The sequence below is a fragment of the Zonotrichia leucophrys genome, chromosome 1 (assembly GCF_028769735.1).
Source record: "Zonotrichia leucophrys gambelii isolate GWCS_2022_RI chromosome 1, RI_Zleu_2.0, whole genome shotgun sequence".
Lineage (NCBI taxonomy): Eukaryota > Metazoa > Chordata > Aves > Passeriformes > Passerellidae > Zonotrichia > Zonotrichia leucophrys.
Window position 1 is genome coordinate 27,541,559 of NC_088169.1, and position 26,577 is coordinate 27,568,135.

The window sequence follows — 26,577 nt, forward strand, 5'->3', positions numbered from 1 at the left end:
TGGTTCCCACATTTCAGAATTTTGACTCAGGATCCAGCTGGGGCAAAAAGAGACTCGTGTCACCTCCCATGCAGATGACCTGGTGAGTTAGCTGTGCCTCACTCATCCCTGCCCTATGTGCTCCCTAACTGCAAAGAATCACCACCTGTGTGTGGGTGACTCTTCCAGTGGTGTCTGTCAGCCAAATCAAGGCAAACACATCCAGACCCACTTACTGACTCATGTTCTCCCTTCAGATGTTCTGCACTGTGCTGCTGAATGGCAATCTCAGGCCTCACCCCTCTCACCTGAGTCAGGGGGCATTCAGTTGCCCAGGGTGCAACCTGCTCCTTCGCTCTCTTGCAGTTCCTTGGCTGGACACTCCCTAGAGGACACATGGACCCTGCTAACACCATGCCAAGCCTACCAGGGCATGAGGAAAGGGGTTTTCCTCTGCCTACAAACCTGCTCAAGCCACCAGGTGCCCCTGAAACCCATTAACACTGTTAGAGGCTGCTCTTTTCCTTGCCAGTTTTCTGCTTCCACATCCCCTCCTATCCTCTCTGCCACAGCCTTACCCTTGCCACCTTGCTGCCTCTTCCTGGCCTGTACCCACTCTCTTTCTCTGGACCTACACACCTCTTCTCCACAGGTACGTTGTTAACTTCTCAAGATTTTAAAGAAACCCCTGTTGTGTTAAAAGAAGAACCATTCCTGTTCAGGCATTTCTTACCCCTAACAGGTTTTTATTTATGTGGGAATTACTACAGGGTTTGCAGACCAGTCTTCCCTATTTTCTTTGCAAACCTCTGAGCCAGTTACACTGCTTGCTCACCTTGCTGTCAATAGAGAGAGAAACCTCAGTCAAATTGCCTTAATACTTATTTTATTTAAAGAATCAGAAACACAGTCATTGTAGTTCATTTGTACTCATATCTGCCAACATTTCCTAAACCACGTTAACATTCATGTATAACAAAAACATTTTCTGAGCTGTGCAAAGTTCAAAGGAACTGTTCAATTACTTGAACCCATTTCTAGAAGAACAAACCTGGCATTTTACAAACTGAGGCCACCAGAAGGAATCTTTTCCCTGCCCTGTTGCAGGAGATGGAGATGCCCTCTCCTCCCTCTTTTCCTGGCACGACAGGTAAAAACTAGACCACAGTATGAGTCAAACCTCTCTCAGTCCAGGACTTTCTGAATGGCACTGGGTCATGTTTTTGTATCACTGGGCTGTATTAAGTTCACCTTAATACTTGTGCTCCTGGCATGGAAGTGATTTGTCCAAGAAGATTACTCAGTAACCCAAACTGTGATAAGCAATAAAGAGGGGCCAGAAACAGCTGCTATCAAAATAGAACACCTCCTCCCCCTTCCCCCCATATTTTTCCTAGAAAAAAAATATGACTGGAAGGGTTGTCGACCATTCAAAAAATCATCATCCTTCTTGCAAAATGTATTTTAAAGCACTGATTTAATGATTTAATGATCTGCGTGTTTTCCTTGATCCTCTCACACTCCAACTTTTGTCCTCTTAGAGTTAAGCATAAAACGGTAGAAATCTGGAATCATTTTAGATCTGGCTAAACAGAATAGGCAGCATGCAAGTTGTCATCCTGTTTTGTTTTTCTGACTGTAGTAAATACACCATGGAACAGAATTTCAAGAGTGTTTTAACCACTCTAAGTTGTCAGAAAAAAATCTCATCTCTGACAGATCTAACCCAGAATTTTCATTGGAATCAATAACACATTTTGGCATTGCTGACTGCCTAACTGTGCAGTTTACTGTTTGAGGTGCAGTGACACCAGTTCTGACCTGGACCAAATAAGTGGAACAGATATGGCTCTAATCTCGAACAAGTCTTTCCAGAAGACATTTCTTCAGTCTCTTATTGGTTATAAAAAGGCAATTTCCTCTTAACAGTAACTAAATTTTTAGTGACTGACTCATTACAATCTGGAATATCAACAAATGCGGCAACATCAAGTATAAAAAGAAACACCCTGAAAGTGATGCCTCCTGGTTTGAAGGTGCTATACTTGGCCATGAACTGTGTTTCTGGAATTGGTTTGTTAACATGTGACAGCAAGAAGAACTTATTTTACAGAGAACAAAGTCACAGAGCTGAACTTAAACATGAATGCTCACTTACATGGGTTTTGATATGTACTAGTACACACGGCTTGAATGAAAACAAAACTTACACCTTCGCACATGAAATACTGGTAATGCAGTGATGATGTTCACCCACCAGGCCTCTTTGTTTTAATAAGATCATCTCCAGGTTACAGTGCCTCTGACACACTTCTAAACACCCACCACACGTGGGCTTTGGCAAACAGCCAGCTGCTGTCAGAGGCAAGGCATGGATACAGCTATGAAAGGCCTTTCAACACGATTCACTCCTCAAGAACCGATGTCTTTTTAAATACTCTCAACAATTGCATTATGATTTTTTTTCTCATTCTTTTTCATACAAATTACTGGCTAAACTCACATTTATTGCACCTTTAAGTCCCTGGTAGATGGAAGCTTATATTGCCTGATACAGTTTGTATTGTAGCTTGACGACATTAAGAAATCCAACAGTCTCCAGAACTGTACATTTCTACAGTAAGAAATCACATTTCCATAACACTAATGACTGCTGTTGCAGACCAGCTCTTGTCTCCGTCATGCAACGACAGAGGAAAACTCCACGGTCCCTGCGTGTGCTAGAACCTGCAGTGTTCTTCTTATTGCCACGAAAAAGTCAATTAAAATGACTCCTCTGGGAATTACTTCCAATTCTGGAGTCATTATCGCTCTCCAGACAGAACGCTGTGCTTCAGCATGGGTCTTCAGCCACTCTAAATATGTAGGAGAGAGCGAGCATGTGTGTGTTCCACAGGCAGCCCCCCAGGTGTATTTATCGGTGACCATGCAGCTTTTTCTCTTTTCCTCTATGATGCAAGAACAAGCAGTCTGATCTCAATCTTCAGGTACGATTCTAATTTCATATGTTGAATGCAAATCTTGTTGCAGCCTCTCTGTTTAACCAAATCTTTAACAATTAAAAAAAATAGCACCAGATGTATGAAAAAGGGGAAATGTCTGATCTAGTAGGAATATATATAAAGTAGAGCAATTCTTACAGTAAAAAGGTACGTCGTACAAAAAAGCAATGGAAAGTGATACCGAGGACAAAAATCCATGCTGCATATAATACGGGCAGAAGACAGGCAAAAGGGATTCTGCTCAAATAACCACAGTTTAATGGTGGAGCCGTGCTTCCTCCAGGACCTCCCTGGCAGCAGTGCCAGGACACGGGGTGGTGTGGCAATCTGAACGCCGACACACACCAACAAACCTGCGCAGCATATCTTTGAGGTATATAGAAAGCATGACATTAACATTTTCGACTCCTCATTCTTACTTGCACAATGATGCACTGATCTTTAGCTGGGGTTTTCTCCACCCTCCCCTCTTCTTCCCTTGGTAAAAACAAAATCCCAGTTTAAGAGCTTCCTAGCACACCTCCTTGAACTCTCAGATCCATCTTGCATAGGCCAGTAATAAGAACACTGCAGCTCTGACAAATAAGTTACAGCAATATAACAGCTTTCCTCTTAATTTTTTTTAAAGATATCTTCTCTATAATTTACACAAAAGGTTAACAGCCAGAGTTTAGGTTACTACAGTCCAGATGGGCGTCCTTTCAGTCTGTGATTCCAGGTGGAAGGCACTACTTCAACATACCACTGTATGCACCGCACATGGTCTCGGGAGCACAGCGGGACACTGTGTCTCCAGAGCTGCAGACTGAAGGGCCTGGGGGAAGTCTTTGGAAATAAAAATGGCAGTGGTTATCAGTCCAGTTTCTCTTTGCTGTCTCTTCTTGTGCTATGCAGTTTCCCCTGAAAGCTCCTCAGTTGAGAGAGCGGTGGTTTGTCCTCAGAAGCTCTCGACAAAGCTCCCGGGGAAGAGGCCCGTCCTGCCGTTCCTCTGCAAGGTCCCTTTGTACCAGCCGTCCTCCCGCTTCTTGTGCACAAACACAATGTCACCTTCCTTCAGTTCGATCTCCGCCTCGCTCTGCGGCGGGTACGGGACCACAACGCGGTACCTTCGGAGAGAAAAACATGCAAACACCTGGTTAATTGATGGGAGCAGCTGGGCACCAGTACCAGAGATCTTGGGAAAAAGACTTCAGGAAATATCAGTAAGTTACATTTTCGCACACTAGTTGTATGCAATGCAGCTACTATATTTTCCACTAAAACTGAATAAGATGTAAATTTCTGGCCAGCTTTGCTGGACAGTCGACCAGGATGACTCTGGAGCCATCCCATGAAAGCAGAAATGTGTGTCAAATGGATGGACCACTCATGGTATCTCTGCTCCCAGCTGTGTGCTGAGCCTGTGCCAGGACTTGGCTGCTTTATCCTAGTGCTGCATCTCCACTGTAACATGTCTTATTCAGCTCTGCATTTGCTCCCTCCAAAAATCCTAGCATCACAGAATGATAGAACAGTTTGGGCTGGAAGGGACTTTAAAGGTCATCTACTTCAACCCCTCTGCCAGAGGCAGGGACATTTTCAACTCAAGCAGGTTGCTCAGAGCCCATGTGTCAACTGCATAAATCAGTCTGGTGTAATCTGCAAGCCTCCTGAGGTGCCCTCAATCCCACCATCTATGTTATTGATGAAGATATTGAGCAGCACTGGTTCCAGTGTGGACCCCTGAGGGACACCACTCGTCACCAATGTCCACTAGAACATTGAGTCACTAATCACTACCCTCTGGATGTGGCTGTCTAACCAATTCCTGATCCACCTAATAGTCTACCCATGAAATCCATCCTTCTCCAATTTAAAGAGACATATGAGGGACCATCTCAAAGACCTTACAGAAGTCCAGATATGTGATACACTCTCTTCCCTTCTCCCCTGATGATGAAAAATGGGGTTTGCAATGCTCCCACTGCATGTGACACCAGCAGATGTTAGCTAAAGCAGTTCACATTTTTCTTCTTATAATGTGTCTTGAGAATGCACTTGGAGTCCCTCAAACCTGGAAGGGAAGCTAAGATGGAGAGGTATCAAGTGACTTTCAAAGCACTCTCCAAACCAACGGGGAGCCCCAGTCCTGAACCATTCCCAGGGCTCTCTGGGAACTTAGTTGTCAAGTGTCACTTCATTTCAATGAAGTAATGATGTGTCTGAGCCTGATATAGCTATTCTGCACTCAGAGCTTATCAGCAGGCATCCTTCTGAGAGCACAGACTGGGCCACTTTATATCAATGCACTTGTGTGCAGAGCAGGGAATATATTTCTACTGCATAGTTGTTTTTTTTCCTTCAGCACTTCTGCAGTTATCTGGCATTTGGTTAACAGTCAATAACTGTCTTGCTAATTGCAAAGTAATGAATATAGTAAGATAGTTAAAAGTCGCCAATTGATTATTACCTAAAGTCCATATCCTGAGAATTAATATATTCACAACTGCTGCCTGGCCGCCAATGCCTGTTTGTAACAAGGTGAGTACTTATTTAAGACAATATCCTGTCCCTGGGAACTTTAACATGCCCTGGAGGCTGTGGACCATCGAGGCCGTCCCCACAGGGACAGTACTAAAGCAAGGGGCTCTCCAGTGGCAGTCACCCATTTTCTTAGCAGATTTAGCTCAGGTGCCTAGTGACTTCAGCTCTGAAACTAGGCACTCCACTTTGGCATGACACTGGAAATATCAGCTTTGACTCTATGTCTGGACATCTCCACAACCAAACAACCCATTACTTGGAAAAGCATTAAACTCCATTTGGAGCAGGGGTTCTGTTCTAATAACTGACTATGGCCTTTTTATCTTGACAGCAACACAGTCGTGGAAAACATTTGTGTTCAAGTGCCATCAAAAATTTGCTGATCCTCTCTGTACCTTGGTTAATAAATCTAGTTGTCACTTCCTTCCTCTGTGGAAAAGCAAATAACAGGGGTTGAAACGCGTGCAGGAAAGTGGTCTATCAAGCTATCATCTGTGGAACTGCTACACTTATAATATGAAGCTTTGCCAATTACACTCATTATGCAAATGAATGCACACATTATTTCAAACACTCTGCTGCAGTGTTGATTAATTAAATTATCAGAGTGGAACAATTTCAGCTAAGATGATGCCAAGTTTCAGATCTCACTACTCTTACGCACAATCACACATTTCGGAGCTCTGCATCAGGAACTCAAGAGGCCTTGAGAAATAAAAAAGGTTGGACTTCAGCGTTAGTTGAGTCCTGTGGAGATACTCACAGACAGTTCTGGCAAGTCAGGAAGCAGAAACTCAGAAAAAGCTGGTGTCTTGGGCAGGGTCATGCTGAAGACCCAGCTGGGAGTGCCAGCACCTCATGTTATACCAAAAGCACAGAGAAATCCTTTTCAAGCAAAACTATGTCCTCAGAGTGATGAGCTGCTAGTCCCTAAATGGTTCACATGAGGAAGCAGGTGACCACACTCAACAGGAATGCACCCACTGACATAAAAGGGGTTCTACACAGCATTTTAGCAATTTAGAGAATAAATCGCAGTCACTGCATTACAAAATGAGGCACTTTCCCCCATTCAGGAAACCCTAAATGCTATGGCTTAAATTTAATTAACTACAGTACCTCACAAGATAGTACCAAAGAGGTTTTTGATAGAATAACAAAACACTAGCTGTGAAAGACCTTGCAATCAGATAAGAGAGAGATGGAAAAAGAAGCGATGCCTTTTCTGGAGAGGTTTGAAGCGGAGCCTGGCAGAGGCAGCCCGGCGGGGCTGCAGGGCAGCATCCCTGGCGGCGCTGCGCTGGCACGGGGAGCTGTGCCGCCCCTCCACACCTCCAGGTGGCACCTCAGCCTCGCTTATCCTCTGGAACGGAATCCCAAGGACAGCTATGAGCCGCATTTTTTTGGCAGGAAAGGTCTCCTCTCCCAGACATCCTCCCTCATTCCCAAAAAGGCAGTCCGGGATACTTCTATTTATATCTCCACTTTTAATTTCCCCTTTTGTCCCCTTTTCGAGAAGATGCTACAAAATTGTAGGTTTTCCTATACCAAACTGTTGCTTGGCATTTTAGATGGATCTCAGTCTTAATTTTGTCTGTGTCACATTCTACCTCTAAATTACCAACTTTCAAAAATGCCAATTAGCTGAGCAACAACTATGATGACAATTGTGGCAACCACCTCTGACCAACATGAAAAATGTTTTCTGTTGTAAATGGTGTAAATCGTTCTTATATAGTTAAAATTCTGTCAAATGTTAATCATTTTGGCCCAAATTCTCAGCAGCAGTTGGCTGTATCAGGCTGAGGGTCCAACATACAGCCCAATGGCCTCATCATTTCCAAGAATAACATGAGGAGTTATACAGCACCAGCAGGACCCTCCACAAACTGCTCTCAGGTCCTGTATTTGGGAGCAAAGACCTGTCCCATGGTTCCACTGGTCTGTCAGGGATGGTGTTCCTTCAGAAAATCATCCACTCACAGCCAGGTTCAAAAACATTCAAACCACCCCAAAATGGCACATGTTTAGGCTTGTATGAACACTGAAAGTAAAATCTCTGCTGATTTATGCTCCAAGCGGTGCTAACTCTGTGGGACCTCAAAGGTTGTATTTCTCTTTCTTTCTTAGTACGGGGCCCCTCTTGTATTTTTCTCTCAGGGGACAGACTTGATATTGGACATCCCCACTGGTGGCTGCTGGGGCATCCTTGGATTGGGCACTTCATCCCTGGAGGCTCCTGTCCAGGATGGGCAGTGGCCTAGGAAGGATTCTTGGTGCACAAGAGATAATACAAGAGAAGCTTCAAGTAGTATCAGCAAGGACAGGGGATGGGTTTTTCCTGGGCAGGGAAACCCCAGGGAGCTGGAGAGTGGGGCAAAGTAAGGGACAAGGTGGAGGAAGAGGGAGGCTGATGGCAGAAAAACCGGGAGCAGAGGAAGAAACGTGACTGTGATGAAAACTGGAAGCCCTGACAGAAGGTATGGGTATGGCTGCTGAGGGGAGAAGCTCTGCTGAGCTGAGTCTGGGAGAGCAAAAAGCCTTGGTGGGAGGGAGCCTGGGCAGGGACATGGCATCCCAAGAAGCAGACTGCATCAGTAGAGGCTGGCACTGGGGCTGGGGGTGGGATGGGCCCTGGCAGCAATTATCTCACTGAGCTGGGAATAGGTCCATCCTCTGCTGTTGGCAAAGACCTTGCAATCCCCCTGTCCCCTGTCTTCATAGCACTTCTTTTCACAGCCAAAAGAAACACCTCTCCCACCCAGTCCTCCCTTTGCTACTCCTACTGAAATCTGGAAGGTGCAAATAAGACTCCTAACCTCAAACAGATGTCACCTGATGGAAGTTCTGGTTTTGTTTCTTTTAAAGAAGCAAAATGATTAAAAATATCGTGTGTAGATACATAAAAGAAATCTACAACCTTACAAGAACACAAGTGTTTCACACCCATGCATCTGAGATGGAGAAAAAGGCAAATAAAATTGTTCATGACTTTACTTCTGCTGTCTTGCAATATAATCTTTCATTATATGATTGCATACTATTTTCCCCATAGGATGCTTCATTTAGTGCACAAGACGCTGCTCTGGATGTGAGTCAAGGCTCTGATATGGGAGGCACTCCACCTTTTGCAGAGGTTGGAATATCATTAGCAAGTGACCATGCTGAAATGCACTGAGTAGTGCAGATGTGGGGAAAGTGGCTTCTCTGACTCCTTCAGCTGCAAAGCCTCGTGCCACACTTTCCACAGAGACTCATCTCATGCACACTGCCTGCGTGGGAGTCCTGTCTGCTCTCAATGACTCACACAGGCCCTCTGTCACTGTGCAGGCAGGCACTGAACAGTATTGATCAGAACTGATCAGTAATTAATAGCTGAACTCAGCCATGGACACTCTAAAAACCCCCAAAATACTCACTGAGTAAATATGTGTATCCGGGACACTGATGGAACTAGAGCAACTTAGGAAAATGTGCAATGAGGCAAATTAGGTCTGCAGGGCTAACCTCCAACCTGATCCCATCTAGAGTGCTTGAATTTTGATGCTTAATACAAGTTCCTGTTTCTCAAAGTATCATGCACTAAGAACAGGTTTCATGAGTCCAGTCCAGGTCTCTTATGCATTAGGGATACACATCCCTAATGTGGAGGCAATGGATAATCAGTGTCAGTGGACCATCTAGCTCAGTTAACCATTGCTCTTGTCTACCAGTGGAGCTCTGTTTTTTCATCCTTTCACTGGCAAATTGAAGGGACCTGCAAGGCAACTCTGCACACTACAAGACAAAATCTGCTTCTCCATAGTATGGTGACTGAATCAGTACCCTTAGAAGAACAAATCTCAGTTGGGTCTTTTACCTTTCTGCTGGAAATATCTTAGGATTCAATTTCTGAGATGGTTGATGGTTAGTTTCCAGTCCTAAGGCAGTTATCCCTACTCAGAGAACTTAACCATGTGAATACATGTCACTGTTCAGTCAGAAATTACTCCTTGGGTCATTTCTCCAGTATCACTTTCCAGGAATGAAAAGAACTCTTCTTTTGCTTTCCTTTTTGGCAAAGAAGACATATGAGCACAGCAAAATTGAAGTCAATGGGCGTTAAGCACATGCTTGAATGCTTCCTTGAATTGGGAGCTCAATTTCTAATGTGGCAGTGATTTGTAGAAAGATACATGGAAACAAGGAAGGATCTATTTTAAAGGTTAAACTTACTACTCCCATGTTATTCTGCAGCACTGTTGTGGTTATAACTTGGTTGAAGACTGCATGAAAACCATAGAAACGCAGTGCAGACATGCCAGTCGTGACAATAAGTCTGGCCACAGCTGCTTTATCACAATGTAACGTGGCAGAGTTAGTGCCAGCTACTATAAAAGAGTCAACAACGCGTGACATGTTTTACTCAGGTTCGCCTCTGGGAACAGTGCCAGGCAGCGAGGGGAACATGACTCACACACACACACATGCACACTCAACTCTCCTGTTTTGCTTCATGTACAGTCACATTTTCTTGAAGGGGGTGGCAAGGGAAGTATTTTGTTTTGGTGCTGCAAGGCACACAGCACATCCCTCCTGTGAGCCAACAGCGTGGTGGGATGTGGGCAAGGCTCTGGCACAGTGCCTGCTTCATCATTGTGTCCCTATACTGGTCCTGTTTCTCATACCAGCAGAAATTGGATGGAGCTGTAGGTGGGAAAGAGTGTGTGGGGCACACACAGCCTGATGGGGTGTTCACTTGGCAGTCAATCACTGCCACATGAAGTGACAAGGACACCACCTGGGAAATTTCTCTGCTCTGCTGCCTGGATTGCTGGATGCTTTATGGCAGAGAGCATCTCAAGGAATGTGGTTTTATAAACTGGAAGTGGAAACTACACCCAGAAGGCAGAGATGGGCTCTCACTATCCTAGCAAACTAGACAAATATGAAGGCTAAATGACAGGAGAGCTAGGACCAATTTCCTTCCCAGTCCAGTCATCCATAGACAGGCTTCAGAATATCAAGAAAAAGAAGATAATTGCTTTCCTCTCTATGTAAAAAAAAAAAAAAAAAAAAAGCAAACCACCAAAAAAGAGTAGGAGTATAAACATTAACAGCACCTGCAAGAGGGTGACGCTTGCTTCACCTTTCTGTCTACCTGTCTGCAACTCCCAGACAGGTCTGCACTGCCAGGCAGCAGAACAGGCAATTCATCCCTTAAATAGTGAGTGAGCTGCAGGCAGTCAGAGCCCTTTAATGCACCCCTTAGTGCACTGGGTTTGATTGGTAACCTGGATGTGGCGAGGGCTGGAGCTGCAAGCCAACCTCTATAGGAAAAGCAGCGGTGCTGTGCTGCCTGCACGAGCCCCTCTTTGAATGCTGTAAATATTAAGGAATGTGCTACTTCTTCCAACCTTTCAGTGCTCTGTTTCTGTGTGCGCAGATGGGCGTTGGGAGACAGAAAGCCAAGTACAGCTAAGTGTACTGAAATGCTTTGCAGCTTTTTAAAATTTCTTCCAGCATCTGAATCTGTTTATCTAACCTTTTTTTCCCTCTCCTCCCTTTTCTTTTGCAGAGAATTGCTCCTACTGTGCCTATGAAATGCACCAAAATGCAAACAAGCAAAATACGGAGCTGAGTGACGTTGAATGCAAGTTGCTCCATTGCCAGATGTGAAAAGAACAAGAGGTTTGAAAACCGTAATTTGTTTAAAAAAAAATATAATTTGGTACTTCTGAGAAATTTGATGATTTAATGAGCACAGATGGATGTGGGATGAATTTCTAGCAGACAAGTGTTTAATGTATCTGCTCAGATTATTCCAGGACTAAGCATTATCCTTCCTAGTGCATGAAGGTAATTAATATTTCCCATTATGGACATGAAAAAACCCATATGATCAGTTAAGGAATGCAGATACACCAATGATATGGAAGTTAATTCATAAATCAATTAAAGAATCTTGCCTGCTGTGTATAATTATGGTTACTTCAATTATAGCTTATTTTCAGATTTAAGACTCAGGAATCAAAATACGTAAAATGAGAGGAAGTTCCTTATCACCATATACTGCAGCTGGAAGTATTTACTCTGTTTTAGCACTCTAAATCTATTTGCTCCTGATTCCAGCACAACTAAGAGGATCCAGGTAACCTTTGTCTCTCTGGTTTTATTCTGACAGTTAAAAATGGTCATCAGTTAAATGTTTCCTACCTGGACCACCTGAGGTGGACTGAGAAATTTGTAGGGTATGGGACTAGCCCTGGCATATTACATAATGTGTCTGGAGTTCTCTATAGGAAAGCTTTGAGAGCAGCACATTACCATCCATCTCTGGAGATGTCAGGGGCTGTACTTCCCAGCTTCTCTTCATGGTTACATTTAACTAAAGGTGCAGCAGCCCACTGATTCAGTTACACTGGTGCTAAATCTGGTTTATATTGATTTAACTTTTCTTATAGCATTAATCTGAACTGATGTAGACCAAATTAAGTGTGCCTAAATAGGGATTGGTTTTTCACTCCTTTTACTAAATTACTTTTTCATGGATTTTAAGGGCAAGAGACTACTGCGATAGTCTGTTCTCACTGCCTTCATTACAATGCTGAAGGACTTGCCTGTATTTATTTCTGCTTCATGTCTAACAGCTGCACCTGAACAAAAGCATCTCTTATAGAAAAAATGCCAAATCTAGTGTAAAAATATTCCCATGCCTGTCCTGACTACAGTCTCCTACAGACTGTTACCATGCCATCCCTACACTCCTTACCAGGTGTGCCAGAGCTCCCTGTGACCCTCATTGCAAGTATATAGCTCTAAATATTCCATTTTTCTTATGATGCTTCTCAGAGTCCACTTCACTTTGCATCAGATTTGCCTCTTCTGAAATACACTGTTACTCTGTTTTCTCCTGACCAGGAACTGAATTAGCTCTGTACCAACAGCTCTGCCCTACCCATTACACATGTTCCACTTCAATCCTCATCCTGCAACAGGAAAGGTTTTATATTGACAGTCCAGGTTCAGGACCCCACTCCTGTTGGGCTGCACTACATATATTAATAACCATTTTCTAGTGATTTCTTATGTAGAGTTAGATTTGATGCCAGTGAATCAATTTCCAATCCACTTAGTACCTGCTGGGTTGGTTGTGTACAGTTTACTCATCAAGGGGTTTTATGGTAACAAGCCAGATGCCTTAAAAAAGTTTAAGTGTGTTATGGTGTCACTGTCACCTTCCCAAATGAATTCCAACCTGCATTGAGTAAAACACTGTATATGGACAGTCCTGTAATGTTCCTTATTACACATCATCTGCTTCATGATCCCAACTGGATTTAGGGTCAGGTGCCTTGCCCAATCCATTCCCTTCAGCCTCTTTCATACACACAAAGCTAGTTTCTTTCCAAGTTCTGTGATTTTAATGTTATTTCAAAATTGTTTTAAATACCAATTCAAGAGTGTTCCCTGAACAGCTTTTTAAAAATTCCTCAATGCTTTTGTAAAAGTATGTTTTTCTCAATCACCTTCTGAGTGGAAAGCATTTCAACAGCACTGTATCTGTGTATTATTTATTCACTTCCCAGTCCTCAAGCTGCAGTCTTGTAGAAAACATTTACCTGAAGCCAGTGTGACTCTGCACATGGAAATCTATCTCTTTTCTGCAACGCCCAGCTCTTTTCTGGTCAGTTATCTCTCTCTTCACCAGCTTTTGTATTTTGATATTCTTATTCTTTTTTCAGGTTTGTGAAGTCAGTTAATCTGAGGTATACCAAGGTGGAGAGGAGGCTGCTGAAATGAACTCCAGAATCACTGGTTCGTCCCTCTCTAGAAACAAGCTACATTTTTGGTAACAGGTCACTGAAGATAGCTGTATCTGTATATATTCTAAACAAGAAGAATTTGAAACAGTCTTTGGTATTGCAGAACAGGACATGTCCAGATGGGACATAATATGCCAATGCCTTTAACTTATTCCTTTAGTTAAAATACTGGAATCCCACTTTAAATGTGGCATTTGCCAACAGTATTTACACCACTTGGGCTGAGAAAGCACTGCTGCCCTCCACATTTAGACCAGAGCTGTGGAGTGTCATGAACAGGTGCTCTTCAACACTTTAAACCTGCATGGTGTACCAAGTGATTTTCAATGGGCAGCATGGAAGCCCTGTCTTCCTAAAAGACAGCTGAGCCACGTACAGTCGATCCATGGAACACCAAAACTGCAACAACTCTTTCATCTCTCCTCCAGTTGCTCCCTGTGGATACAGGCAACCTCAGGAGAAACACAACTTACCTTTCCCGGGGCAAAGGCTTGGGCTCTGGCCGAATAGCTGCCATGGAAGAGAGGGGAGGCCTGGCAGGTGAAGGGATGGAAAAATTCAAATCCAAGGAGCCTGTTTTCCTGTGCAGAGGCTCCAGCCCCATGGCTCCTTGCATCTCACTCTCGATGGGGCATGAGCCAGCTCTGCCGTGACTGGAGAGGGAGGAGAGCTCAGGCCCCACTGCCCCTTGCAGAACTCCTTCAATGGCTGTCTGGGGGTCGTGAGTGGGGGACACGGATGGTGGGGAGCGGGACTTCTTTTTTGTGGATGCTCCTGCTAGAAGTTTCAACAGCCCGCTCTTCTTCTCCTTCTGCAAAGGAACCAAACAAAACATGGGCAGTGAGCAAACATACCCGATCCCTTTGTTTTCATTTTAGAAAACCTCAATGTGTAAGGCAGGAAATCTCTCAAAACTGCCACAGAGGTGGATCCAGGTAGAACTTGAACTTTCTATAATAAAGATCCTATGAAAATCCCACCCCACTGAAAAGGGCTTCAACTAATTCAGTAAAGACCAAACATACTGCAAAGATTAGCCCCATTTCCAAATCTATCCAGGCGGTGATCTTGTGCCTTTTCAAACAAAGAGTGCAGCTACACTAGTACAGCAAAGATACAAACTTCCCATGCAGAGAAGACAGCAAGCAGAGTGCTGCCCTCTCTCTTCAAGGAGAATCCTGTCCCTCAGTAGAGATACATCCCACAAGTAGGAAATCAGGACCCATGGCTAAAAACCTGTGCTGGGAAGCACCATGGGCTGAGGAGAGATTTCAGATCCCAGCCCAGTGCAAGAGAAGCATTCATCATTACTTCCTCTTTTACTACCTGATGCAGATTTACAGTAGGAAGAACGGAGGCATGACAATCTAGTTTAAGAACTCTTTCCAGAACATGTTACCCTTCACATCCTGCATCACACAGCAATAACTATTCCTGTCTCCCTCCCAGAAGGGAGTCACTGACCCTCATGTATTAAGGTAAAGGTATCACCTTGATGTTTGAAGATAGACCACAAAATTCACAATTGGCAATTGCAGTGGCAGTGCATGGGAGGTTTCAAAGTTCTACAAGGGTTTCTGACAGAGAAATGAAAAGATGATAATAGCACCCTTTCAATTAATGGGAAGAAAAAAGTTTAGCCTGCGTTCCTCAGGAAACACCTTGACCTTTTTGATTTCACAACAGTGTAAGAAATCCTGCAGCACATTTACCTCAAGCACACACAAATAGCAAACACTATGTCCTTCATCTTGAAAGTTTTTTGGCTAGAGGTTTATATGTACAAATTGGCCATCCTCTGGCACATGCTCCACAATGTTAGGTTAGAGTTGCAAGCCAGCAGTGCTGTGCAGTAAATTTTTCCATTTTTTAAAAATGATACAAGAAGCTTTGCAAAGGTCTATTAGATTTCTTCCTCTTTTGTCAGAAGTGTAAGCCATTACCCAAACAATCTTCAGAGTCTCAGGGCTGTGAAGTTTAGCTGTACTTGATAATTTGTTCAATAATAGGATCCCAGGAGATAAAATCAAACCCAGAAACAGCAAGACTCATTGAACAGAAACTCTCTCTATATATTCAAGTAGGAACACTTGTTGGAAATACAAGCCAGTAATTTATTTATTCTCTGTAGACAAAATGTCCCATGCAAGGTTTAAAATTATTCTCTTTTATGTTCTGACTGCTGAAGTAATTTCTCAAAGCAGCTTTAAAGAATAGAAAGGCTACAATAAACTAAATATAAGATTTTAAAATATGCTAGGATTTACTACAGTAAATGTACTTGGAATGTCTGGTATTTCTGCTTCCAAAGTTCTTGTCAGCACTCCTTAACTGGAGTCATAGACTGGTAAGAAAACAGAAATACCTTAGATGCCAAGACACAGAAGACATAAAATGAAGACAGTTGTTGTCACAGAGCCAAAGTCCACTGATTTTTGAAGAGCAGAGTCTGAACTGCTGTCCTAGGGTGATCTGTGCATCCGGATCCTGGTCTCCTGAATACCACTGGTCATGTTTTAAAAGAGTGTTTTGCACTTACAGGATCAAAGGATCCATCCTGTCAAGATGTTCACCCAGGCAGAATCCATGGATTCTCCTCCTAAGGGAGGCTGGCCATATGGCACCACCAGGTCAAAAAAATTAAATCAATTCCCCTGGAAACAATAGAAAAGCAGACCAAATGCCCCTGATAAGTACCTTCTTTTCCTGATGGGAAGGGACTGTACGGGAAGTGCATTCTGGAATTCACCTGAAACACCAGAAAAATGCTCCAGTTTTTCTCTCACTGTCTAATTAAGAAATATTGTTGCTGTCACCATTATATAAAATTTTAAAGCTCTTCATGAAATTGCAAAACTCTTCTGTCCCTGTGGCACACTGAAACAATATCTCTAATGATCCCAGCATCCTGTGTCAATATGCATTTGAAGGTGCCCAAAGGTCAGTGACAAAACACAATAGGCATTGTGGGGCTCTGGAGAAACGGCTATTGTGCAGCAGTGAGCACTCTGAGCCTCTTTAATTGGCAGTCTTGCAAATGCAAAGTAACTATGTGAATTAAAGCCCTGTATAACAAACAATTAATATTCCTATGTGGTAGCAGCTTTTCTCATTTTTGCTTCTAATTTAAATACCTTGGCAAAATTTCATTAGAAAAACCTTGTGCAACTTAGACCATTTAAGGCAAAAAGAAGCAGAAATATTTGGAATGAAGGAGGTGCATATACTCACACCCATCTACACATTGAAAAGCAGATGAGTCTGACAGTCATTCAGTTCTGTTTTCAAGAATGGCTTCCACTCCACAGGGTTAGCCCTGGCAAAAACTTCTACTCTTAAGCTACTATCCCTTAGAAAACAGAAAGCTATAATGAACTTGCTGATCTATCCTTTGTTCTACTTTAATAAAAGTAGAACAAAAGGAAAAATAAAAAATTGATTTTTAGCCCCCGCTGAGCGTTTTACTGAACTTTTGAAACGAAGATCTGTGGTCTTGGAAGAGAGAAGATGACTTAATTCAATTGCCAAGCCTAGTCAAAACCTGAGCAGCACCATCCTTCAAGCAGTGTCCTTGGGCAAGGTACTCAGAGGTGCCCTGATACCAACCCCTTTGTGTGTGTGGAGATTAGACAGCATTAGAAGGGAGCTCCTTCTCCCTTTGAGTCTGGCTCTCAGCCTTCTGGTGTCACATGGCCACATCCTCTGCTGATGCTGCTCACAGCATTTCAAGCAAAAGGAGCACTGTCAGGGACTGATAATTTACTGTGATGTCACCCATGGGAAAGAGATTGGATTTGAATCTTCTGCGATCAGCAGTTCAACCTAAACCACGACATGCCTCTCTCTGTCTGTAAAAAGGAACTAAGTTGAAACTCCTCCTTGTGCTGTGGGAATTTGTTCATGATTCTAGTGTTACAAAGCTCTACATTTCTTTGGGAGCAACCAGCTCTTTTCCATGGCTTTAATATTTAAAAAAAAAAGGGAATGGGATGTTAGTATGCAGTCCCAGCAGTGATTTATTGCAAATGTCCAAGTATTATGAATTCATTTAATATTTAGTGTAATAGCAGCCATCCTTCACTAGAAATTAATATTTATATGTCTATTCAAGACAGTCCTTCAGCAGTTTCACTGTAAATCAATAAAGCATTAATGGGCATAAATGCTGTAGAGAAATCTACACCAATTGGTTACAGACTGTGTCACTTTTGAATAGAGATAAGAAGTTTACAGGGGAGATATCTGATGACTTTCAGAAATGTTTTTGAATTTAAAAAAATAGTTTGCTTTTTTTTTCCATTCACAGATGGTTGTTTTATTGTTTTCTAGGAAATCTGTAATCTACTGAAACAGCTGGGTAATTACTGAGTTTTCTTTGTCTAGTAGCTACATTTCCAACTGACTGCAAACTGTGCTTGACATCCCTACCCCCTGAATCTGCCAAGGTCAGACCTTCACATCTGTGTTGATAGATGGATTCACAGTGCGGACAGCACTTCTCCCTTCTCCTGGTTACTGCCCACATGTTTATATGAATTTAAATCATCACCTTTGTGTTGCCCAGATTTTATTCTAGGACATTCAGAGTCAAAACTTACAAACCAATAATTTCAAAAGGATTCAAAGGAAAGCAAAAGAACAAAATTAGCCCTTACAAATAAATTCCAGGCTGTTTCTAGTTAAGAAAAAAAACAAAACAAAAACTGTCTGGGAACACAGACAGTATAGACAACTCAGGATTTTTCCTCTGGCACAGCTGACAGTGGAGGCTCTGTTCCTATGGGGTAGCATGAAGGAATCTCAGAGGATATCAGTCTCTAGCAGCACAAGGATGGGAGATGGGCAGCACTTCTGTGACCCTGGAGCATACCCTTAGGGAAGCCAGCACCTGGACAGGTGTAAGTTCCTCTCAATATGCCAGTGTGAGAATGTTTGGGAAAGTGAATACTGTCTGAGCTTAAGAACTCACAAAGGATTAGATCAAAATTAAAGTCTGAGATGTGCAAATGTTGAAATATTTTGCTTCACAGTAATTGGGGATGATTTTTCCCCTCATTAATAACTCACTTGAAGATAATAACTAGCTCTTCTTTCAGCTTCAGAGATGAGATGAGCACAGAATGCAGCTACTTCATTGATGACTGAGTGATAACAGAGTCCCCTGTCTGCAAAGCAATAATCATGCCATAATCTAAATACCAATTACAAGTACTGGCTATATTAATACAGATATATTTTTTTAAGCCACCCAATACCAATTCTGGTTTAGTTTTCTTCCTCTGCAGCTCTTGATACTTAATTTTCTGCCTATCCAGGTTCATTAAACAAATGAGGAAACCTTACTGCAGCTTTTAGAAAAGCTGTCTCAGGTCACTGAAATGAGGTAATTTCTCATGCAACACCAGTTACATCAATAGATACGACAGCCAGAGGGAGAAGAAGAGGTTTCATTTAAAATGAAGAAAAAAGAAACAAAACTGCTTAAATGCTGCCCTGAGCCCTATGAGGGCTCAAAAGCCTTCACAAATCAGGAACTTATCTATCAGTCAGTACCCCCAAAACACCACTTTTATTGCTTGTTTAACTTGGTCAGTGCCTGTTTGAGTAAATGTAAATTAGTGGCTGGAGAACAGTGCATTTTTATTCTGATTCCAACGTGGCTTCTGGTGATTGATGCTTGCATTTAACAGCAGGTCATATTTTGGATTATGTCTCTGAAGAAAAACTATCTGGGTTTTTTAAATCTGTAAAATTATTTGACTTGGGATTTTGATAATCATTCAAAAAGCCCTGACAAAACCCCCAAACCAATATCATCTCAAAGGGAAGCTTCAGGCCTGAAATATCTTTGGATATGTATTTATCATGTGCAATTTGCCACTATTTCTCATGAGGCACTGAACAAGACAACAGCAATTACTTACTATACAATTTCCTCTGATTTTAGGGAAAGACTAGTCTGGTATCATATATTATATGGAAATACTTGCCAAAGATTTAGTTTTTAATGGAGACAACTGCTCCTGGCCACAAGTCTATTATAATCTCACTATACATGTTACATGCCAAGAAACAAAAAGGATTTTATGATCATAGTATCTTTAGCTTTTAAATTCCAGTGACAGTAACATGCATACAGATGTGCACAAAATATTTTATTTATTATTAATTTGAAGATAGATACTATTAAAAACAGGGGGAAATAATTAAAATGTCTTGCTAGGCCTGTCTAGGAATTTTAAATGTTTTAAAATAAAACTGAGAATAAGAAATTAGATTTCAGGTCCCAATACAGCAAAGCACATAGCACTTCATCATGTGCTTCTGTTGAACTGAGGTGGATGCAAGGCTCTAGAGACTACAAAAAGAGATAAAGAAGGAATCTAAAAATATATTTCAATATTCAATTTAGATGGAATATTAGATCTTTCAAACACTGGAGCAAAGTTAAAGGCTAGCTCAAAGGAAAAAAAAACCCAAAACCAACTGAAGAGGAAGCAGAGTATCAGCTATCGTTAAGCTTCCTGGAGGAAGCTGAATTCCTGCTGAATTCAGAAGAGGTAGATGGTGAAAGAGACTGACAGGGTTAAGGGTGAATGAGATCACCTGCTCCCCTGATACTGTAGCAGCTTTAGTGCTACTTTGTCGTGGGAACAGCTGGAACACAGCACAGGGAGTTGAAACTACTGCTGTGATGAGGTAACCCAAAATTGTGCACCAATAAACTGAAACGCAAGAACACCACCAGAGAAGTGATGAAACCATGGCTCTCAAGAAGACTGTGTGACATTTCCACTTCCAATCAGCCACTCTCTCTAGAACTAAGGTCAGATGGATGTGTTTTAGTCCTAATTTTAGTCCACCTCTTCCTTTGAAGTGTGAGCAACCTCTTGGGTGCACAAGGATATCAGGAGTAGGCCTGATATCCTTGTGCATTTGACATTCAGCTTCTTTCTCTGCTCAGCAATCTACTGGACTTCAATTATCCTACAGCAAGTAAGGGAAATTCAGCTCAAAGTATGAATTGTGGTGGGTCTCCTGCCCACCACACTGCCTACACAGAGAGGCATTAAGTATACACTTTCTTGGAAAGCAGAAAACTGACAGGAAATACTGACCTACAAAGCCCCTTCCTGTGGAGATGGTACTTGGGAAACGGATTGATTTTTTCCCACAGTACAGGAATTAGGGGGAACCTTAATGAGATTATCAGGCAAATGGTTGAAATGAAAAAAACATAGGAAGCACTTTTCCACATAACACATAATTAAATGGAGACTTCATGTACACAGTATTGTGGAAGCCAAAAGTATGAAGAGGTTCAAAGGGGATTAGACAAATTAATGGAGAACAGACCTAGCAAGGACTATTAAAAAGTGGTATGAATCCAAACTCTGCTTCAGTAAATCCCAACAGGTAAATGAAATAGTACTTAAAGCACACACAGGGTAACTCCACCTTGCTATAAAGAGACCATAAAAACAGTAACATTCTCAGAATTATTGCTATGCTAAAAAATTTAGGTATTTTGGCAAAAGCTTAGGAAATAGGACAAAACCAGGAATGAGCCCTCCCCTGTGCCCTCTCAGCTTTGGGAAATCAGCTGTTCAGGGACTTCCTCAGCTGCAAGGGTCTGAGAGAGGGCAAAAGGCAGCCATCAGGATGCAGTGTCAGCCAAGGAAGAGACACAGAGCGTTGGGAACCACAGCCCCAGAGCACTTTCACAGCCCTGCAACTGCTATGTGGATTCCTCAGCTCCATCTCTGCTGTGCAAACATCAGATCCAGGGCTGCTGCACTCACACTGCACCAAGGAGTCACAAAAGTCCTGGTGACAGGGCTGACAAGGCCCTATTCCTTCTTGGATACAGGCTTGCTTCCTAACCTGACACTGCACCACCTTTGCACATGCCAAGGGCTCCCTTGCAGCTACCATGGGGTCTCCTGCGCTGGGATGCACTGTGTCTTGAGGACCTAACCTAATGTGAAGCCTAAAAATGTTACACCTGTGTTTTAATACAAATCAACTGTGGTAGACTAACTGTACTTTCTAGAGAATTGGAGCAAAACAGCTGGACAGACCATGAGCATTCCTGTGAAACTTTAGGCTGATTTATTCAAATTAGAGGATAATCCATCACAGCTTGACTACAGCACAGAATTCTGAAATGAGAAAAAGATGTACAATTAAATAAACTGCTAGATGAACTCCTTAAAATTAATGTTTCTAAATAAGATGGTTTAGACTGACTGGTTAGCTTGCTGCTCCTTGTCTCACATAAGGAAGTGAAAATGATTTATTGCTCCTGGGAAGCATTGGGAGCAACATTCAGATTTTGCAGTAAGCCAGAGCACCCTCACTCACAGAACACCTGAATGAGAGAGAATCAATGACAGAAGTCACAATGTGCTTCAACACACTTTAGTCTTACACATAGCTGGCTCTGGCTCTACCCATTCATGAGGGATAGATTTGGTTTCAGAAGCAAACAGTTAAAATTGCTTGGCCTTCCTTTGTAATCTTGTTAAATGACAGGCAAGTGACACTTGCACTTTTATGGAAAGCAGAAACATGAGGGTAAATGGTTTGGATTAGTGGAGGCCATCTTGTGCTTTATCCCTGATGTATCTATTCCTGCTTGGTTGATTTTGTTCCAGCAGCTGTGCCATCTCAGGCTGCAATTTCAGCACCTCCAACAAACCACACAGTATTGGGCTGGCCTGCCCTCAGAGGGAAGACTGCTTGTGGAAAAATCAAGTATCACAGGAGGTATATTCTCCTCTCAAAATCAATTCCCCATTGGAAGAAAAAGAAGGTTTGTCAATAGACAGTGCAAAATTGCCAGAATTTGTGTGTATACTCATTATGGTGAAATAATTACTTCCAGGATTAAACAGTTCCTAAAAGATGCATTTAGCTGGAGACACAGGAGTCAGCTGAGACTGACAGAATACATCACACTTGCATGGACTGTGGCCTAGAGGGGATCAAAGCAGAAGCTCCTCTTACCTGTATTTCTGAAAATTATCTGGGCTTTGCACTGCTGCTTGGGCAGTCTGGACTGAGCAAGGGACAGGAATGAGAGGGGCCCTGGTGGTCCTCAGATGGTCTGACATTTCAGAAGCAGGTCCCTGACACCATCAAAGCCACAAGCATGAAAATTTTTCTCTTTCTGAAGGCTGGCCTCTAGTTTTGGCAGTTATCACAGCATCAAATCTGAGCATTTCCCAAACATTTCTGATTTATTTCATTCATTAAAAACATCAGGCCTTGTCCCTTCTCCCTCCTACCATCATATCTGAAACAAAGCAATACTAACTCAACCTGATATCTTCTGTTCTGGGTGTAAGAGAAGCCCAGCCCCTGAGCACACAGGGAGTCACAGGTGCTATTTTTCCATGGGCATCACAGGCCCCACTGAGATGTCTCTTGCACAGGGACAGAACTGCACACTGATTTGTGATCAATTACTGAAGTGCATAAGCTTTGCAGGCAAAGCAGCTGAGGTTTCTGTAACCTCCCCTGTCAGCTGTGTTACAGACAGGCATTTTCACTCTTACTGCATTTCCAAGCAGCCCTGTGAATCACTCCTAGGACACACTAACAAGGCTGAAGTAGTTTTCTCGCATGAAGATCAACTGATTAAGTATACTCTTTAAAAAAATGGAGAAAGAAACCCAGAATAATTTTAAAGTATTGAAAAGAAAGTGGCTGTCAGTGTCAGAGGAATGACCAGAGAAATAAATTGTAAATGACAAGTTCTTTGGTAAAATCACCAAGAAATTGTCACTTTCCAAATGCCACAACACTTGGGTTTTAATTACTAGAGAACTTTGCCATGACAAAAAAGCTTGCTTTCTCAAGTCTTGGCAGCACATGTCATAAGAGCATCCTCTCTTCATCAAAAACTAATATTTCATATTTTTTTCCTAGTTTCATCTTTTTTCTGCTTAAAAATACACCCTCCCCCCATTTGCTTAAAATATTCTATACTAAAGACAGGTCTCTAGGAATATAAAATTTCTCTTTGTTAAATTAAAGTGCAGAGCAAGAAGAATCAGAAATGAGAAAGAGAACTAACCAAAGGGAATAACTAGGGCATAAGCAGGGAAGGGAGCCAATAGCACTGCAGCTTTTTCTTTCACTTTTGTACTAATCCTGGTTTTACTTTGTTATCCTGTCCCTCCATTTACCTTCCCTTCCTTTGTCTATTTAGCCCTCTTCTTTTTCCCTGCCACATGACCTGCAGATGCAACCATGAATGAAATGCAACTGAGTTACACTGATTTAACTAATTACCACTTGTCATGTGTGCTACCCAAGCCAATGTTCTCCATTGCCTCATTCTATCCCAATGGTGAGACAAAACATGTTAGCTCAAATGTCAGGCTTAAACTGATCTGGGTAGCCCAAGATGTGTGAGAATATGCTTTATACCAGAGCTGACAGCAGGGTAATATCAGTGAGAAGCATCTCACACAGGCTGCACACAGACTCACATCTGTAACCTCAAGTGCTCTCGGAACATGAATTTGTTGCATGTCTGGATTGTGCTATGCAATGAGGCAGTGACATCTGGTTGGTGTTTTCATTTGCAACTATTGCAGAAATAATTACCAATGACAGCACATATACAGCATATTCCTCTTCACTCTGCCAGCTAGTTGACTGATGCAGAAGAGGCCAGTGTGACCTGAAATAAATGGTAAATCCTGCCAACCAATGGAAATAAATGGTCAATTTTAACACATAAGTTAAAAATATTTCTGTGAAGATGTTGGGCAAATATATCTCACATCTGAAAATGATGGAAACTATATAAAGATAAAATCACTACTGCACTGGAGCAGAAGTGACAGCTTTGTCATTCCATCTCTGAGCCTGCCTACCACAGATGAAGATGAAAGACCCTTTACACAAGTCAGATAATGGTGCAAAACTGCAGGGGTTTATCGACAGACTGGCAGGCTTTCTGATTTTCATTTTAGCAAAACAGAGAGGGTAAACATTAACTTATAATTGTCCCATCCTCAATTTGATCCTGGTTGATTGGAATGTCCCTGCCTATAAAGATAACAGAATTAGTAGCCCATCAGTTAAACAATCATGACTTCTATTCAAGGTCCTGTACTATGATTACTTTGCTCTATCTGACAATCTTCCCAGAGCAGAGTAGGCAATATGATGAATATCTTGCACTCTTCCTCCTGCCAGAACAGCAATGTGTATGTTTGAGGACCCCCTTCCAGTCTCCCTCTTTTTAACTCAGCAGTATTCATGCTGCTTCAGAATTCCAACCACAGATAACCAGATGCTACCAGTTGCTTTGCAATGTTTTCCAGTTAATGATTTTCTGTCAAACCATGAGGACATTTCAAGTAGGTACCATTAGGGCTTGTCTCAGTCCTAGTGCTAGTCAATCTTTCCATTAATTACTTGCTATGTGAGTGTATTCTAAAACCAGCAGTGAGCCCTGAGCTGATTGAGTCCCCAAGCATTGTCCTGGTTTTACCTGGGACAGAGTTAATTTTCTTCCTAGTAGCTTGTATGGTGCTGTATTTGGGATTTGTGACCACACAACAGTAATAATGCCCTGTTTTAGTTAGCAAGCACCCTTGCACATTGTTAAGGCCTTTGCTGCCTCTCACCTACCCCACCAGCAAGGGGGCTGGGGGTGCAGCCAGGGACACAGCCAGGACAGCTGACCCTAGGTGACCAAAGGGATACCCCAGACCCTATGGCATCATGCTCAGCAACTGGAAGCCTGGGGAAGAGGTAGGAAGTGGGGCACATTCAGGGTGATGGTGTTTGTCATCCCAAGGCACCATCACTGTAACAGAGATGAAGACCTGCCTGTCAGTGGGAAATGGTGAGCGAATTCCCTGTTGTGCTTTGCTTGCGAGGTAGTTTTTGCTTTACCTATTGAAGTGTCTTCATCTCATTCCATGAGTTTTCTCATTTTTACTGATTCTTTCCCCCTTACCACTGTGGCAGGGAGTGAGTGAGTGAGTGGCTGTCTAAGGTGCCTGCCAGGGTTAATCCCCAACAGCAGGATTAAAAGGGTAAGAATTCAAAACAATTTTCCTAAAATTGAGAAATGATCCCAAATCACCATAATGAGATCTGCAAAGACAAGCATGATATGCAATTGCTGGGAATGAGAAACCAAATGCACACTGCAATATGAGGAGTGACTGGCCAGTCAACAGCTCTGCAAAGGGACATAGAAGTTACACTGGATCACAAACTGGGAGTGAGTCAAGATGCTCTTGGGAAAAAGACAAGCTTTATCTGTAAACAACTTATATATAAGTAATGGAAAGTGCTTATTCCACCCTCATTTGCACTAACAAGATCTCAGCACAACTCCACTCTGGGACACTACCCTACCTTAAGACTCCAGCAAGCTGCAGACTGCCCAGAGGAAAGATGAAAGTGTAATCAGAGGTCTAGAAAACATTACTGTGAAGAAAGGCAAAGAACTTGGCTCAGTGAGGTTGAACAAAGAGAATTCTGAAGGACCAAACACATTATTAGTTCTCTAACATGTGAAAGGCTGTCAAAGGAAAGCTGATCGGCAGTTCCATCTGGAACAAGACATGAAGAAGCAAGATTGAATTATAACCATGAAAGATTTGTGAGGGACAATAATTTTCTGACCTGAGGAACATGAAAGGACAGGAATGGATTGTTCTGGGAAGTTGCAGAACTGTCTTAGTGGAACAATTTCAAGAAAAGTTAGACATCTGTGGTGGGAAGTCAGCATCTACCCGACTTCCTCACGGCTGATGAATGGAAATCCATTCCAGGCTTCGGGGCCACCATCCTTAGTACCCCTCCTGTGCCACTGTCTCTGCTGGCCAGTTGTATCTCTCAGCCAGGCTCACTCTAAGTCTGCCAACCAGGAGTATCTGGCTTGGATATAAATCCTGTCCAGAAAAATTTTAAAAGCTGGAAAATCACTTTCCTCTTCTATGTCCTGGTCAAGCCTAGCTTATTAATTTCCCTTGCCACAGCAGGCACCATTGTATTGATAGGATCTGCCTGCCTGACCTCCTCCCTCTTCTGTCTCAAAACTAAAGATATGAAAAATAACATGACGTTGTACAGGAGGGAATAGGGATCTCTGAGGTCATAAAAAAAGATCCATTAAAAATATACTAGTTCTGGACTGATCATGAATTGGGACAAAAAACTACAGCACAGGAAATCTACTTTACTGCAAAATAAGTTGGCCATGGACTTGCATTAAATTACTTCTTCTCTCC

At 42.5% G+C, this 26,577-nt stretch overlaps 1 protein-coding gene across 6 annotated transcripts in view; it reads right to left on the minus strand.

Annotated features, from left to right (window-relative positions):
• Positions 1-843: 843 nt before the first annotated feature.
• The window catches only part of SH3RF3 (SH3 domain containing ring finger 3), a 247,489-nt gene continuing 221,755 nt past the window's right edge, over positions 844-26,577 (minus strand). For all 6 annotated transcript variants that reach the window (XM_064709856.1, XM_064709902.1, XM_064709893.1 and 3 more), the window contains 2 exons: positions 13,783-14,120; positions 844-4,087 (listed from right to left, as the gene is read on the minus strand). In XM_064709856.1, coding sequence (XP_064565926.1) covers positions 3,919-4,087; positions 13,783-14,120 — 507 coding nt within the window. In that variant the 3' untranslated portion in view covers positions 844-3,918. The remainder of the gene's footprint in view (positions 4,088-13,782; positions 14,121-26,577) is intronic.